Consider the following 16,736-nt stretch of genomic DNA (forward strand, 5'->3'; position numbering starts at 1 on the left):
GTCGTGTTTGGGGTGGGCCAACTTGAAATTTGGAGGTGGGCAAACTGAAATTTTGGAGCATGCTTATGCATACTTCGACAGCTCCAGTGGAGTTTCTGCATTGGCACTTTATTATTATTATTATTATTATTATTATTATTATTATTATTATTATTATTATTATTATTATTATTATTATTATTACGGACGACACTTGGGAGCTGAAAACAGTTTTAGGTAGCGATTATATATGCTAATCTTTGGCCCGTAAGCCGTATGAAATTTTATGTCCAGTCCACGCTTAACAACAACAAAACTCAGTGCCCTTCCACTCAGGGAAGGATCACCAGCGAAGCTCTGTATGTGGGCCTGACGAACTGCACCTCCGCCACGAGTCGGCCCGGTATTGCACTATCTGCGGGATCGGCCCACGTGTGGGAAGTGCTTAACGCCACCTCCGCCGCGGGTCGGCCTGGCATTGCACTATATCTTCGAGATTTTGTCTGCACCCGGACGCGATATATTGGGTACAGTAGCCCTTAACACCTTCCCTGGATATGGCGTTGCGCTGCTAAACTCGAGCTCACGGGTTCAAACCAGGTCGCGAAATACCATTCGCAATCCGTAATTCTGTTTATATGTAACTTAGAGAACCCCAGTTGGCGAGAGCCTGAACTGGGTGCCTCATAAGCATATCGCCCGCTAGAATTTGTTCAATTAACAAAGAACAAGAAAAAAAAAAGCAGGTAGCTGCCTCCTCCGGCTTTTTTCTAGGGATGTAAACGAAAGAAATTATTCTCAAGTCTGATTACTGAGCAAAATATGTTACGCTTATCTTATATTTCGCACCTTCAATGTAATGCCGTCCCCGACTGTACGTCCGCGCAACTAAGCAGCTTCTGTATTAAAAGCGGCTGCTTTCAGTTATCCGGTGCACTATCATAAGAACAATACTGAAGCATTTAAAAGAACGGCATGCCTCGCATACACGTAAACATATTTGTAGATCTGCCGTGTTCGTTGAAGAAGATAAGCGTGGTACTGCATTGGGCAACCAGTTTTAATGGGTTACAGTGTTGCAGACATGGTAATGACTATATAAAAAAAAATGTTTTCCTTGCCTGAATCAAGCTTGCAGATTTACAGGCTGTCCCAAAACTAAGCGTTTATATTGAATGACAGCTAGGAACTTGTTCACCAGAACCGATTAGCACTTGTGCGTTAATTCTCTCGGGAACTGGTGGGCCTCGGCGCAACAGCCACGACCCTCCAGCAGCACAATATTATTCATTCGGAATATAGAGCCCTTGCTTGCACCGGCCCCTCACCTCCGAGGCTTCAAAAGGGCTGCTATTCCTTACATTCGAACGCAAACGGCCATTCAGTAATATTTATTCTGGGGTCGAACACGATCTGAATAGCAAATACCATTCGATTAGACTACATGTATGTCTCTATTTCATTTCGCCTGCTGGCACGTTGAAGGAGATCGCCAGACAAGCACCGGAGAGTGCTTCAATTGGGTACTTCCCGGTCTCACCGATTGAGTCTAAGTACGTAGGCAATATCTTGTCCCTAACACTGTTGTTCATATTAACGTCCAATAATTGCCTTGATTCCTTTTCTTAGAAAGTATATTGGTTCGCTTGGGCCCTGGTTCAACTTGTAAAAGAAACAAGCTTATTCCGGACGGGAGTTCTCACTTTTTCAATAAGTGCATTTAAAATATTTTATAATTTTTCTCTTGCATATATGTCGTGGAGACATATGTCCCTTAGATTTATTGCCTAGAGGTACATTGGTCATTTGCATCTCTTCGCGCCACGCAGTTTATTTCAGTATAATATTGTTTTATTTGATCATTAATTGTCCCTCATCAATATTCCACCAACAAGAAACGCACGTCAAATGACACGATATCAATAACGTTTTCTTACGTAGCTTCATATTGCAGATAGGATTGCCACAGATTGCTCTGTGGCAAAAATTACGTGTTACATTTAGAAAACACTGTTAAAATTTTAACATTGTTTTCTAAATGTAGCACGTAAGTTCACCTGGCTGAAACTACCATTGGTAGCGGTCGACAAGAGTCGCGGGCGCACCAATGGAAGTAAAAGCGTAAAAAAAAATTCGCTGCACAGGCAAGAAAAACGGCGTCCGCACAACGAATGCGCGCTCGCTAGCAGACGAGACAACGACAGCAAAATTGAAGACGTCGTGTTCTATAACACATGCCTATAGAATGTACAGAGTGTTTCAGGGAACACTTTCAAAAATATTTAAAAGTTGCCTGTGGCAGATATCACAATTATATTTTATGAGTGGCTCTACTCGAAGCGGCGGACAATACTTGTGCAAAAAAATTAGGTGCGAAATCGACTAATAAAAATTCGCTACTGAAGTTTTTAACTAATTACATTATGGCCCATATTGCAATTTACAAATTCTAGCCGTGGAGTTAGCAAGGCGGATCCACTTGGAACGAATTTTCAAGATGACACCAGTTTTGAGATATAAATTCCCGAACTTTGCAGAGAAATGCATTGGCGTTCCAGTTAATTTGTTAACAAAACGTCGTTTCATGCACTTAAGCACACAAAAGTAACTGGAACGCCAATGCATTTCTCCGCAAAGTTCGGGAATTTATATCTCGAAACTGGTGTCATCTTGAAAATTCGTTCCAAGTGGATCCGCGCCTTGCGAACTCCACGGCTAGAATTTGTAAATTGCAATATGGGCCATAATGTAATTAGTTAAACACTTAAGTAGCGGATTTTTATAAATTAGTCGATTTTGCATTTAAATTTTGCTGCAAGTAGTCTGCCGCTTCGAGTAGACCGGCTCATAAACTTGAATTGAGCTATCTGTCACAGGCAACCTTTAAAACATGTTGAAAGTGTTCGCTGAAACACCCTGTATATACGCGGCAAAAATGTGTTAATAAACATATGCAGTGAAAATAAAGCACCATTATAAGAGTGTACGCGCGCAACCGGTCTCTGGGCCCGCAGCGAAATTACGTCGAATATGCCGCGAAGAGCGTCTCCACCCCTATTCAGTTCGCTCGCAGCGTCCTCGCAAAATTTTTCAACACGCGGCGCCTCAGCGAGCGAGTCCCGTTCGTTCCAAAGCATCTAGTAGCGATGGTTCGGTCCACTCATAGCGTTACTCTAACTCGACCATAGTCTAGTGCAATAGTGGTGAAGCTTGTGTATGCCCCATGGAGTTTTTAACTAAATACTAACATGAAACTCTATGGTATGCCCAGTCATAGAGTTTCCTACAAAAATTACTTTAGTAGGAAACTCTATGTGCCCAGTCATGTGCCCAGTATAGTAACTCTATGTGTATGTGTACGCGTACTGGACTCGGAGGCCATGCTTTGTATCAGTATAAAAATATAAACATGAACGTATAAAGTATTTAAAAAAGAGAGAAAAATACACTACTACTTTCTGGGATTCTAACCGCGGTCTTTTGCGTGGTGGGAAGCAGACATTCTACCGCGTGGGTGCTAGCAATCGCGGCACGGAGGAAGGAAACTAAGGAGAGGCCCTACCCCCTCCGCGCGCTAGGAGAAAAGTGTGGCGGAAATGACGCAGTACGTTCTAATTTTTTTGCTGCTTTTTTATTTTTTTTGTTCTATGGCCACGCCTTTTGGGCCACAATGGCGGCGTTGTTATGGTTTTGAGCGCTCACACGTGTTGCTCTGGTAGGGTTTCGTGCCGTGGCAAAGGCGCTGTGTGGGCGGGTTTGCGTTAGTCACCGTGTCTTGTTACGCTGTGTTACCTGCACCGTGCTCTGCCGGATGTTGCGCGAGCGCGCGCGCTCCGCGCGCGAATCCACGCGCAGCGCGGCGTGGTTTCGCGAAAGATGTAAACAAGAGAGGAGGGTGGCCCAAAAGGCGGAGCATCGCCATGAGCAGCGCCAAATTCCGGCTTCACTTTTGCTTCACAAAGAGTGACGTCAGGGCCTCTCCTTAGTTTTCTTCCTCCGTGAATCGCGGCGCCCCCAACCACGGAGGAAGGAAACTAAGGAGAGGCCCTGACGTCACTCTTTGTGAAGCAAAAGTGAAGCCGGAAGTTGGCGTTGCTCATGGCGATGCTCCGCCGTTTGTGCCACCCTCCTCTCTTGTTTACATCTTTCGCGAAACCACGCCGCGCTGCGCGTGGTTTCGCGCGCTCGCGCAACATCCGGCAGAGCACGGTGCAGGTAACACAGCGCAACAAGACACGAACGCAAACCCGCCCACACAGCGCCTTTGCCACGGAACGAAACCTGCCAGAGCAACACGTGTGAGCACTCAAAAAATCAGAACAACACCGCCATTGTAACCCAAAAGGCGTGGCCATGCAGCAAAAAAATAAAAAAAAAAACAACAAAAAATGAGAACCTATACGTCATTTCCGCCACACTTTTCTCCTAGCGCGCGGAGTGGCTAGGAGAGTGAGGACGAGTGAGTGCCCCGCACTCACTCGTCCCGCAATATTTTGTGGGCGAGTGTATTTGCATTTCGTTTGGTTGTTCCCAAGTCGCGCAGTCGCGCGCGCTGAGAGCGAAACTGTAATCATAGAGAATGAAATTTCAACAAGAGCGGACACTCCCATAGAGCCCACCGGCCGAATTGACTGTAGCGCACCAAGCGGATGTTGTTGACATTTTTCCGGTTTCGGTTTTGGGCGCGCGCGTTTTGAACACCAGTTGGTACACGCCGCGCCGGCTCCGCTGCTCGGCGCGGCATTCATATTTTTTTTTTTTAGCTTCTGCTGAACCTCGCGTGGCCTTGGCGTGGAATCGTTTCATTATTAAGTAGAAATGATTGCGATTGACCTTTACAAGACTGCGCCGAATCTGTCGGCTGCAATTTCATAAAGAAAACGAAAGACGTCTTCTGAAATGATGAAATGTTTATTTTGCTCTATATAAATCCTCCGTGCCCCCAACGGTGTTACGGTGTTACAATGCCTCCTTTAGAAGATGCCTGCCGCCTGAGCTGAGAAGGTAGTTCCAGCCACTCTCCTATTTTTTTTTTCTCTCCACCAGAGTCTGCTGCAAGCGCTAGTTGCGGTGGCTGCTCCAAAACTTGAATGTCCTCCTGCCTATACACCAGAACACCGTGAATTCAAAGGGCGCCGCCATATTGATGAGCGCCGGTCGCGCCATCTATCCCAAGCGCCGCGAAGTAGCAGGCCTGGGCTGCCACGCCGGGAGATGCGACCCGGCGCGAAAGCGAAACTTGGGCTTTTTTGCTGGGTGGAAGGCGTGTTTCGCGTTTTTTCTAGCCTGTCATTTTCGCTGTCTGGATTCAATCAAACTTCAAGACCTCATGCAAGTCCGCAATGGCCACACTGAGTGCTGTGCAGACTGCAGACTGCATCGTGTAGGTACGCTATTACGTTTGTACAAACCGCGCGCTATATGCTAGAACACCTGTGAGCTTTTTGGCACGTAACCTGTGAAGGAATTTACAGCACTGTGTTGGTGCCATATATTATTAAAGCACGCAGAACACTGTCATCTGCACTTTCAGTTTGGTCTTGTTTGTCATGGTCTCTACTGGGTTGGCCGCGTTTGGCAACCAACTGGCGAGGTCGTTTGACTGCCTGGTTAGCAGACACCTGCCCTTCACCACCTGCACACTGAAGACAAAATAGATGTTATAGTAAGAAGGGCTGTAGTTCTTTCCCATGCCATCACTGTTGCGAAGATATAAAGTCCTCTCAAAATGAAATAGAAAATATACCAGGCCAATTGTATCGTGCAACCACTTAAGAGTACAACATTCAGAACAAAAGCCTAGAGCACTCGAACAAGCAGCATATGATGCTAAACCTGCACTCATTGGAAAATGAGGTACTACAGTAGTTATAATGTTCAACTACATGTGCAGTCAAAGCCCGTATAACATGGCGAGCATGACAGATGCAGGTGTTGTACAGTTGCACAAACCATGACAGGGCGCGTAAAATTACCATCCCTACTTAAAGCTGCATCATCAGGACCCCTTTGGTACAAGACAACAACCGCACCTGCATTCCAAGAAATTAGCCCCACCAACTGCAGCTACCTGTTACCAGACCTGTTTCGCTTGTGCGAGGCCATCGGATTGTTGGCGCTCCCTTAGAAAAGAAAACAGTAAAAAAAAACTAGTGAGAACGATCAAGATTTTGTTACAAAATACAAGAATAATTAAGCACCTTATTTTCCTCGCCATATGAACGAAAATATTTTGCGCTTTGCCCCGCATAACAGCCCGCACGCAGTTTAGAGCTCAGGAGGCTCAAATGAATTCGTTACGAATGACACCTGCAACACCAGCTCGTAAAGGTAGGTGCGCTGCAAGAACACCTTCGGCGACGAGTAGTCGTCGTTTACGTTTTTGTGGACGCATGCTACGTGACGAGCAGACTTCGGTTTACTTTCATTAGCAATAACACTCACCAGCAAGGCCTACAACTTGTCGTTCACGCTTAATGGTCATTCCGTGCACCAGCTGCAAGTATCGCTAACCGCAAACTCAACTGTTCCGCTTAACCGTCGGGAGCTCTGCCTGAATGAAAACACGAAAAGGCTTGCCTTTTTGTTATAGCCAAGGCGAAGCACCGGCGCGGGATTCTGCTCTGTAGGCTTGTTGCCCAGAAAGTGCTCGGAGCAAACCTGCGTGTAACACGTATTACGTTTGTAGGGCGCAAAGTTGAACGTGGCACCAAAATATACACAGATCGAATACTCACTCGTGCATTTTCACTGGGTTGGTAGTTCTTCCTATTCACTGCAGCTATCCACCGGTGGCGCAGCTTGGCATTCTTCGTTGCGGATGGAAATCGGCGCAGGCTGAAAACGCCGCACCGGCACGATTCCCTACGTGTGTTGTGCTCTTCGCAAACAGCGCTAAGCAACCTGCTCCTTTTCCGCTGGTTGTTTTGGCATCCAAACACGACGCAATGATGCCCAGATGACTTCTTCTACTTTGGATCCGTGTGAACGGGCACATCTCCGCACTTTGGAGCCCTAGAGCTGGCGCTTGCCATGTCTACTGGTCGCCGGCGAACACACTTTGGCAGCCCAGTACAAAATAGCGCCGGTCGACCGGGCAACCCGGGTGCGAGAGTATGCGTTCGGTTAGTCTGGGTGCGAGACTAGCGTGTTCTGGTCTATAGTGCCTAGAATATACTGGCTAGTGTGCCGTGCATCCGCTCTTTTCAATGGAGGAGCGTGGCGCCGCCTGCAATGAATGCCCACGGTGGCCGACAGAGGTCGCTGCCACACGGGTGGGTGCAGACTGCGCGTGTCGTCTGCTTCGCATATCAGTTTCGCAGCTGTTGCGTCGGTATCTATGTTGGCGTTTTCAGTGTTATTACAGCGTTGCATGTTTGTTCTTGGTGTTGTCAAAAGGTGAGTGCGTCGCTGCTGTGTTCGTGTGCCTGTCATTACAAGAACTATGCGGCGGCGGTGAAAAAATGCCGTAGAGACAGTGCAAGGAGAGGAGCTGGAGGAGCTGCTTTGTGCCGTTGTGTCGAAGCGGTTACCGCTCGAACAAATGGCGTGTATCCTTGTTCACTCCACCACTGATACGAAGCGGCAGCGGAATGGGCAAGAATGATCAGGAGAGCGGACAGGAGGCCAGTACCAAGTGCTGTGGTTTGTGAAAAACATTTCGAAAACAGCTTAGTTCGACGCGCGTTCTCTATCACCGTGAACGGCGTGTCCACGAGATTCCCCGCGATAAACCACGCCTGAAACCCTACGCTATACCCACGATATTTCCTGAGTATCCTAAGCATGCACCTTACTTTTCGTGAGTACCAGGAAAAAAAAAACAAGAAAAAAGGAGCAGTAGTGCTTTGATCTACTATGCTGTTATGTTGCACGAAAGATCACTGCCCAAAATTCTTGACCACAGCGTGCAGGCTTCCTTTGCGTAAGCTGAAGCTAGTGCCGACGCTGCTTCGCTATTGCAATACGCATTTTGACAATGGAGGCCTTGTCTATCTCATTAGTCAGACCTTGCCAACCGCTGTGAAGGCCGTGGAAGATGCTTTTACTGTGTTCTTTAGCAAAAACAAGTTAGATGTAGTGAGCCTAGCTGATTTTTCAGGTCAGCTGCAGACATTGGCCTTTCCCCAACTAGGCTGCCCAGAGCATGAAAAAGCAGCTTTGACAACACTTGTGAAGTTCTGTTTTCTTGAGGTTTCGTTTTTTTTTTTAAAGGCATCAACAAAGAGAGGGAAGCGCAATGGCAACGACAGAAGCTCTTAAACTGCGTCACTTCCACTAGATCTATCTTCTTCATGTATGTGTGCATTATCTCATCTAGGCCCGCCTTATATGCCCGCGTTTGACTGTTGTTACGCGAGAATAAAATATTTGTTACGCTCAAATTAAAGATCTGTTTCCCATTTTCGTTCACTTATATCAGACATAAAAAGAAATCTGCACGTGTGTACCAGGTATTAAAAAATGTATAGTACACAGAACACCGCGTGCAGTCCATTTTACAGACAAATTTTTTTACTTATTATCCTATCCTCGTGGCCCAATGGGCATTATTAGGAGATGGGTACATGGTTTACAAACAATTAAAAACATTCAAACCTATGAGGACAACAATAAGATAATAGGCAGAAATAGAAGCAAATAAAATAAAAAGAAAGTACAGCGAAATTCAAGTCATTTCAAAAGATGATCTGTTACAGCGGTTTTCAATGGTTATGCATTAATATAACATCAATAGAACAGTAACGTAACCTTAGAATTCCTTTACTTTATTAGAATGAAAAATGTAACCTAAAACTTACCCTTAAAAAAATTACGCTGCCATCATGGCTAGAGTAAAAAACAAGTGTCCTTAGCTATCACCGAAGAGACACGAAGGCGAACGCCTTGTGAAGCCTACTCTAATTCACTCTAATCCTCCTTAATTAATACACCTTAATCCCTCTAATTCAGCCTTATCCCCCTTAATCTAATCACTATAATGAATAATTAAATTTGCTAATCATTTAGCATCTCCTATACACGGCTGGATATGCTTTGGTTCGTTTCTGGCCTTCCTTGGATCGTGTGATATGTTCTGTACCTCGCAACACGGCCTTGGAACATGCAGATCAAGGCATTTGCCTTAGAAATTACGTTTTCTCTTCGCCAGCATAGAAACACATCAGGTTCCCGCTCGAAGCCCACCTGAGCTAGCACACGCTTTTCACGCAAGCGACAAGCGCTAGAGAAGCCTGTTGTAATCAAAACAAACCCTGATTTATAAATCAGCTGCCCACATTTGAACTGTGCTGCTGCTACAGCTTAATAAAAACAAAAAGCGCAGCAGCCCGCTTGCCGATGCTGTGGAAACACGGCGGGCTACGAAGACCGGATGGTGCCGCAGCACCCACCTGCACTGCAGCGTCCCTAGTGGCAGCCGCCGGCATTCATTGCATTTGGTGCCACCCGAGAGGCCGTGGACGGCACACTAGCCAGTATATTCTAGGCACTATATCCTGCCTCTGAGATTTTAGCGGCGGCTGTGGCGATCCCGGAGGCAGGACCCGCGGTCTCTCGTCAAGCCATTGGTTGAGCGTACGCCAGCCTAGTAGTCGTCACTTCCTCCGCAACAGGAAGTAGAGTAGGCAGTGAGCGCCGCCACTCCGCGCTGTGAACTACAGGAACCTCCGCTCTAATAGAAAACAAAGGACGCGGCAGGCATCTAGTAAAGGAGGTGTTGACTGGGAAATGCGAGCGCAAGCGAGCCCAGCCAACGCCTCCTCTAGAAAGATGCCTGCGGCGTCGCTCGCTTACCCATTGTATATAGCCGTCGCGCCTTGAGTTGCGGTCGGTTGTCAAGAGATGGCGCTACCTACAGCCCTATCTCCGCCAAGGGGGCTGGGGCGGTGTGGTGTAGTGTGGTGTCGCGGCGGTAGCGGCGGCCGCGCCGGCCGCGCTTCCATGGGGTGATGTGCGCATGCGCGCATGTGTTGCAAGCGATCACCGCAAGGATCGCTCGCTACCGCCTCACGCGGAACGGAGGAAGGAGGGAAAGGTAAGGGCAGCAGGTTTTCGGCGCACGCGGCAGGCATCTTTTTAAAGGAGGCGTTGGCCCAACCGATTCAATGCAGAAGAGGTACGGAAGACGGAGGAGAACGGCGAGCGCGGCGCCTCCAATTTGTGAGCGCAGTGATTGGCTCACATTATTATTATTATTATTATTATTATTATTATTATTATTATTATTATTATTATTATTATTATTATTATTTTATACCCGATTTTTATCTTACTATTTCCTTTTTTATCCAAACACAAAACGTTTACTTTTAAACTCCAGCGCTCAAATTGTTAACTCCCTTATTATTATTATTATTATCTTTATGTACCTAATTGAACCACCCGATTCGCCAATCTCCCACTGTGGGTATGTGCCACGGCCACTCAGGACAACAACAACATTGGCTCAGTGTGCCGTTCAGTAGAAAGGTTCTAGCCTCTGTAGTGCAGGTCATAGATGTTCTGTGGCAGGGCTGTCTGCAAAATCATCTGCTCAGCTCCAGGAAGCTGTTGTTTTTTGTAATACGGGCCCCACTACTATCCTTTTATCACTATACTAACCAGCCGTGACCCCTCGTAAGCACCGAGTATTCAAAAATTAATAGTGATAGTCCGGCCATAGCACTCCGGCATGTTTCCTAAAATCGGTTAAAAGCGTTTAGCGGCCAGCCGACCTGAATGCCGGTCTTCGCATGCATAGCTCCGCTATTTTGTGTGCAGCTTCGTGAACTTGTTCAAGTGTCTAAATATGGGTAAGATGGCATGGTTAATGCGTCACGCACTTTGTTCTCTCGCGCTTTCTTGCTGCACCCACTAAAAGTCAAGTTTCTTTTTGAAGTGCAGAAACTTGTTTTTGCTGTCGCATATAGTGCACACTTTGAAAGACCAACGCTAACCTACGCTTTCTTGAACATCTTGTCGTCAAAACGGAAGGCCAGGCAAATAGTCCATCTTTGCGCAGCACACATAAAAAAGCAGATATGTGGACCGGCATTTATTTCGCAGGTGCCATTTGGGGCAAGACACCTGAAACTGGCGCTGCTGAAGGCGAGGCGAGTGGAGCCGACGCATGCGTATTCTGCAAAATTGTAGCAGGGAAAGACCCGAAGGCAACTCTTCTCTACCAGGTGTCATACATAGCTCATAGCCCACGATCGCTCAAGATTTAGTGTGACCAGGAACTACAAATCCAGTGTTTCATTTCGTTTTAGGATGAAGATTATGTTGTGTTCCCAGACATTCACCCTGCTTCGGCACACCACTATTTGGTTGTTCCCAAGAAGCATGTGAAGAATGTTAAATCGCTAACACACAATGATATTCCGCTAGGTGAGTCACGCGCGCTGGTGCGTTTTTGTTCGAATATCGCCAAGACCGAGATGGCATTACAGAAATAATGGGTGCATGCTCTTCGATAGCTTTGTGTCACTGTATATGTAAGTTCAGCCTTTATTCTGTCGGAGGCCTGTTTCTATGTTGCCAATAACCAACGTTAAAGCTTCTTGTTTAATGTACGTCGTTCAGCATTATTACCCTTTCAAATATTATAATCATAGCAGTCTTGTAGACCTCCATGAAAAATTGCCGATCCATCTTTCTATTGCTCAATACGTGCTACGTAATTTATTTTCCCAAGCGTTAAACGCTAAGCACGGAAAGGTGCCGCGCGTCTAGTCGCACGGCCCTCTTCGCGTGCAATTGCGGTCTTCTTTCAGGCTTGCAAAAAACTTTTATGTAGCACGTATAGAGCAACAGAAAGATGGATCGGGAATTTTTCATGGTGGCCTACAAGTTTGCTTTGATTATACCATTTGAGAAGTTCATTAATTAATAATAACTAATAATGTAGTTACGCGAAATACAAAATATAATCTGCCTTATTTTTTCTCCCGACTTGCAAACAACATTACCTTGATTCTGTCCAGTTACATGGCACTCGCATATTGTTAACTTTTAGTGCTAGTTACAGAGAACACCCTGTATACAGGGTGTTTCAGCGAACACTTTAAATTTTTTAAAGGTTGCCTATCGCATATAGCTCAATTCTAGTTTATGAACCGGTCAACTCGAAGTGCCACACACTAATTGCACAAAAAATTAACATGCAAATTTACTAATTAACAGAAATTCACAAATTAGCTTTTTAGCTAATTATCTTATGACTCATATTGCAAGTTACAAATTCTAGCAGTGGACTTCGCAAGGCAGCTTCACCTGGAACGAATTCTCAGGATGACACCAGTTTCGAGATATAAATTCCCAAACTTTGCAGAGAAACGCATTGGCGTTCCAGTTGTGTGCTTCAGTGCATGAAACGACGTTTTGTTAACAAATAACTGGAACGCCAATGCATTTCTCCCCAATGTTCGGGAATTTATATCTCGAAACTGGTGTCATCTTGAAGATTTGTTCGAAGTGGATCCTCTTTGCAAACGCCTCGGCTATAATTTGTAAATTGCAATATGAGCCATAGTGTAATTAGTTAATAACTTAATTAGTGAACTTTTATTAATCAGTCAATTTTGCATCTCAATTTTTTTTGCAAGTATTGCCCGCTGCTTCAAGTAGACCAGCTCATGAACTAGAAATGTGATATCTGCCACAGATAACCATCAAAGATTTTTGAACATGTTCGCTGAAACACCCTGTATATATGTGTGTGTATGTGACATTTGACATTGCTAATTATTCTTCAAAGGCAATCGGCGCATTGCAGCCGTTACCTGTACATTTCAAGATAGTAAGTATGTGTGTTGCTTTTGACCTGCCTTATGTTCAAAATTCCCCAGGAGGATATAATACTGAAAATGTTGTTGCAGTCTGTTGAAGCAATAGTTTTCTAAGGAAAGAAAACATGCGCACTTATAACTGCCAGTCAATTGTTCTTTCACATTTTTCCAGTAAATCGCCTTGTTGAGATTGGGAAGCAGGTGCTGGAAGAGCGCAGTGGAAGCATGGATTCCTCAAGGTACACATTGTGTTAAGTGTGGTGATGCGAGGTCGTTGTAGTCAAGAAATCATTTAATGTGCTGATTGTAAGAAGGCTGAATGGTGACTCTGAATTCGTTGCAAATGCAGCTTTTAACATGTCACAAATTGTGCACTCTTGTTTCTGAGAGAGCTGTAGTGATTTCGTCATGTCCCTATGGTAGCAGTGAACTATTAACAATAATTGCATTGCATTAATGTGCTGGTAGGTGAAAAATAGTATTAGTGGTCTAACTCAGCTACCAGCAAAACACTTGGAGAGTGGACAAGGCCAGGCTTATGTGCGTAACTATGTACAGTTGGTTTTGTGTTTTGGCGCTTATTTTACCTCTTGCTTTGCACGAAATTGCTCTGAGAATGCAACTGTGTTTAAGATTAGTTAGCTTTTGTGATCGCCTTTGATGATGCAGTCACCTGGATGCTTTTCCAGTTTTCTTCCCCAGTGCTCATTTCATAGTCTCTCTTTCCCTTTGTACTTGTGCTACCAGCAAGTTGCCACCTACCGAGGGGCCTAATGATTTGTGTCTGTCATCACACAGTTGGATACTCACTCAGGCCTGCAGAAAATGAGGAAAATTGGTTGTGGGCTCGTTTACATTTTCATGAACCTGAACATGTTTGGTAGCCTTATGTGAACAAGGGGGCTCCCGTTGGGGAGCTGAAACGGCTTTTATTTGAATATACTTTACCTTGCTTGGCACTGTGTGTTTTCTTGATTTATTCATCGAAAGCCAGGAAATGTGTTGCGATACAGCTCTGTAAAAGAAGCCCTTGTGGGCCATGCTGTGTCTCACAGGATGGGCTTCCACTGGCCTCCTTTCACGAGCATCTCCCACCTGCACCTGCATGTGATTTCACCTGTGGCAGACATGTCCACGTTGGCCAGCATCATCTTCATGCCTCGTATGCCATGGTTCAGTGTGGTCAGTGCACCTGTAGCGTTTCTTTTTCATAGTGTGAGGCTGTGCATGTGAAGTTTGTCAGTCAGCAGTGTGTAAACAGTTAGGATGTCTCAGACTGGAGCCACCGCTTGCCTTCATAAGTCCCCTTGTTGAGACCTTTGCTCCTGCATGAGGCTGTTTGCTCATTGTTTATCGAGTCTTCATCTTCCTGTGACCTCTTTGTCTTGTTTGTATTATGGACAGTTTATGGTTCTTCAGGAACATTCTTGAATCGGGGATGAAAGCTTACCTGTTACAATGTGGCTTGATGTCTGCAGCATTCTGCTTCTGAGTGCATGGTCTCAGGCGTGATTCCAGGTCACAGCATTGCTTGCATACCTGTGAAGGCCCCGTGCAAGCAAAGCAAAAGCAGAATAAGTTCCTCCATTATGGTATCTCCAGTAACTGAGATGCAGTTTGGGACCTAAAAGCTATACTTGTCAACTCTCCCGAAGTTTACGAAATTGAGCCTTTTTTTAACTATTTGATGAATTTGGTATCAGAACTTTACGAAAAATAAATTTTCTTGGCGAAAATGTTTGTTCGTCAGTCTTTGAACCTTCTGTTAGTGAAATGAAGCAAGAGGTGCGACGGCTTAGAGCAAGCTTATTCAGACAAGTTGTGCAGGCAACAGCAGAGTCGCTGGAAAAGTCATTGTGATCTAAAAGCAGGGTAGCTTGTCAGCCTTTGCTGTTCTATGTTTGCTGCTGCTTCTAAGTCAGCAGTCGAAACTTTAGAGAAATGTGTGGATATGCCCCCCTTCTCATGGCTTCTTTTCTCCTCTTGACGCTGTGTCTCTGGGGTTTTACGAATATTAAAGTTATGAGGCTGGCAGGTATGCCTAAAGGCCAATCGAATATCGGGGGAAACGGGGAGGGGGGGGGGCACTCATCTCGGAAACTGCACGTTGAATCAGAAAAAACAATTTTCCCTCCGTCTTTGCTATTGTGTCGTTGGTGTGACCGCAAAGTCGGGATGTTTCCAGATTCTTAAGGGTTAACTGCCAAAAACTAAACTCACGCACTGCACATGCACGTGATCGGTGAGCCTGTGTTGTCGCACCATTCTCTCTCGCCGCAGGTGGAGGACACCGTGGCCTACCTGGAGCGTTCCCGACCACCGGCGTCCTGATCGCCTCTAGATTTGCTCAATACAAGCTTTGCTTCGAGGCTGATTCCTCCAGTGTTGTATGTGCGAGTAAGGCCGTCCGGTTGCATTCCACGTCGTGTTCTGGCACGGTGGCTGCATCATCCACCAGCTGCCGGGAGTGACTCTTGCGGTTAAAGTTATGCTCAACAAAAGTTTCAGGGTCCGTTGCCGTGACATAGCTGAAGTGCCACAAACAGCGACTGTGCGTGCCTTGTTCTATGCCCCCCAGCCTGCAGCTGTGGTTGTGCATCAGCACTTGCCCCGCGTCTGACTTTATGTGTACAACTGGCAATCTGTAGAGCTTTTGTGTTCTCAGAAAACATAAGATTCTGGACTACGTGCCTAAGCACAATGCCATCTATAAGAAACCATGACTGAGTGACTTTATTCAGTGGCATGCGAACTATGTCTAGAGTGGGGGGCAAATTGCAATAGATATGATCTCTCTCTCTCTCTCTTTCTACATATATATATATATATATATGTATACGAGAAGAAAGGGGGTTAACTGAGGGGCCCGATTATTATTAGTCATATCATGAGAAGCCAACAAACACTGACACCAAGGACAACATAGGGGAAATTACTTGTGCTTAATAAATGTAATGAAGAAACGATAAATTAATGGAAATTAATGTGGATAAAAAAACAACTTGCCGCAGGTGGGAACCGAACCGAAGGTTGTGGGTTCGGTTCCCACCTGCGGCAAGTTGTTTTTTCATCCACTTTAATTTCCATTAATTTATTGTTTCTTCATTACATTTATTAAGCACAAGTAATTTCCCCTATGTTGTCCTTGGTGTCAGTGTTTGTTGGCTTCTCGTGATATGACTATATATATATATATATATATATATATATATATATATATATATATATATATATATATATATATATATATATATATATATATATATATATATATATATATATAACAATTGCTATTACAATAAGTGAAAAGAGCCTGGATCGCTTGCATGCTTAATTTACTGCAAATGCCATAATTAGTCCCCTGTCTTTGAAGTTTACCTACATATTTCCCATAACGCACCCTTGATTTTTGCCAGTTATAAACAATGTCTTGTTTTGTTCACCGAAGACATCACTGAAACCCAGTCAGAACATGTTATGGTGCCTGAAAAATAGGGAAAGAAATTTCCCTTTTTTTCTATCAGGAATTTCCTATCGGTAATTATTTGCAATGCTTCTAACTGGACCAGAAACGCAAAAATTTTGTCGCACATTGCAGTTACCATGGCCCCTGTCCGCTTGTTGGCAGCTTTTATAGTTCTGCCAGGGCAGCGGGCTCAATTCTCTCCCGTTTGTTAGGTGCGTTCATAACACTGTAGAGTGCTTCCATACGTAATTTGCTGCAAAAGACCATGTATTAACTTTTCACATTAACTGTACCCATTAACTTGTCCTTGCTGTCATCAAACAAAACGAATCTGTCTCATATTTCAGTGAGGGTACCAGACAAAGCCAACACATCACGCATGAAATAATTTTAAAAAATGAGGGTTCAATAATTATTCTTAACGCTTCTAAATAAGCCAGAAACGTTAACACTTAAAATGATGCCTATTCCTTCAAAGTATAAAATATGTGAAATGCAGAGTTCTCTTGGGATATTGGGAA

The 16,736-nt window shown here is 45.0% G+C and overlaps 1 protein-coding gene and 1 long non-coding RNA gene across 4 annotated transcripts; one reads left to right on the forward strand and one right to left on the reverse strand.

Moving 5' to 3' along the window:
* Positions 1-4,871: 4,871 nt before the first annotated feature.
* Positions 4,872-7,840, reverse strand: LOC139060751 (uncharacterized). Its single transcript, XR_011515019.1, has 3 exons — positions 6,717-7,840; positions 6,559-6,639; positions 4,872-5,621 (listed from the first exon to the last, which is right to left on the reverse strand). It is a non-coding gene; the product is annotated as an uncharacterized lncRNA (long non-coding RNA).
* A 2,218-nt stretch (positions 7,841-10,058) lies between these two features.
* LOC135901423 (adenosine 5'-monophosphoramidase HINT3-like) lies at positions 10,059-15,549 on the forward strand. 3 transcript variants are annotated; one of them, XM_070539834.1, is made up of 6 exons: positions 10,059-10,140; positions 11,026-11,147; positions 11,232-11,349; positions 12,922-12,988; positions 13,805-13,931; positions 15,030-15,549. In XM_070539834.1, exons 1-6 carry the CDS (start codon positions 10,086-10,088, stop codon positions 15,078-15,080), a joined length of 540 nt encoding a protein of 179 aa, XP_070395935.1. In that variant the 5' UTR covers positions 10,059-10,085; the 3' UTR covers positions 15,081-15,549. The 3 variants fall into 3 exon arrangements, with proteins under 3 accessions (XP_070395935.1, XP_070395936.1, XP_065287279.1); XM_065431207.2 differs by lacking the exon at positions 10,059-10,140 and adding an exon at positions 10,397-10,772; XM_070539835.1 differs by lacking the exon at positions 13,805-13,931.
* The last annotated feature ends 1,187 nt before the right edge of the window (positions 15,550-16,736 follow it).

This window comes from Dermacentor albipictus, chromosome 6, assembly GCF_038994185.2.
Source record: "Dermacentor albipictus isolate Rhodes 1998 colony chromosome 6, USDA_Dalb.pri_finalv2, whole genome shotgun sequence".
Lineage (NCBI taxonomy): Eukaryota > Metazoa > Arthropoda > Arachnida > Ixodida > Ixodidae > Dermacentor > Dermacentor albipictus.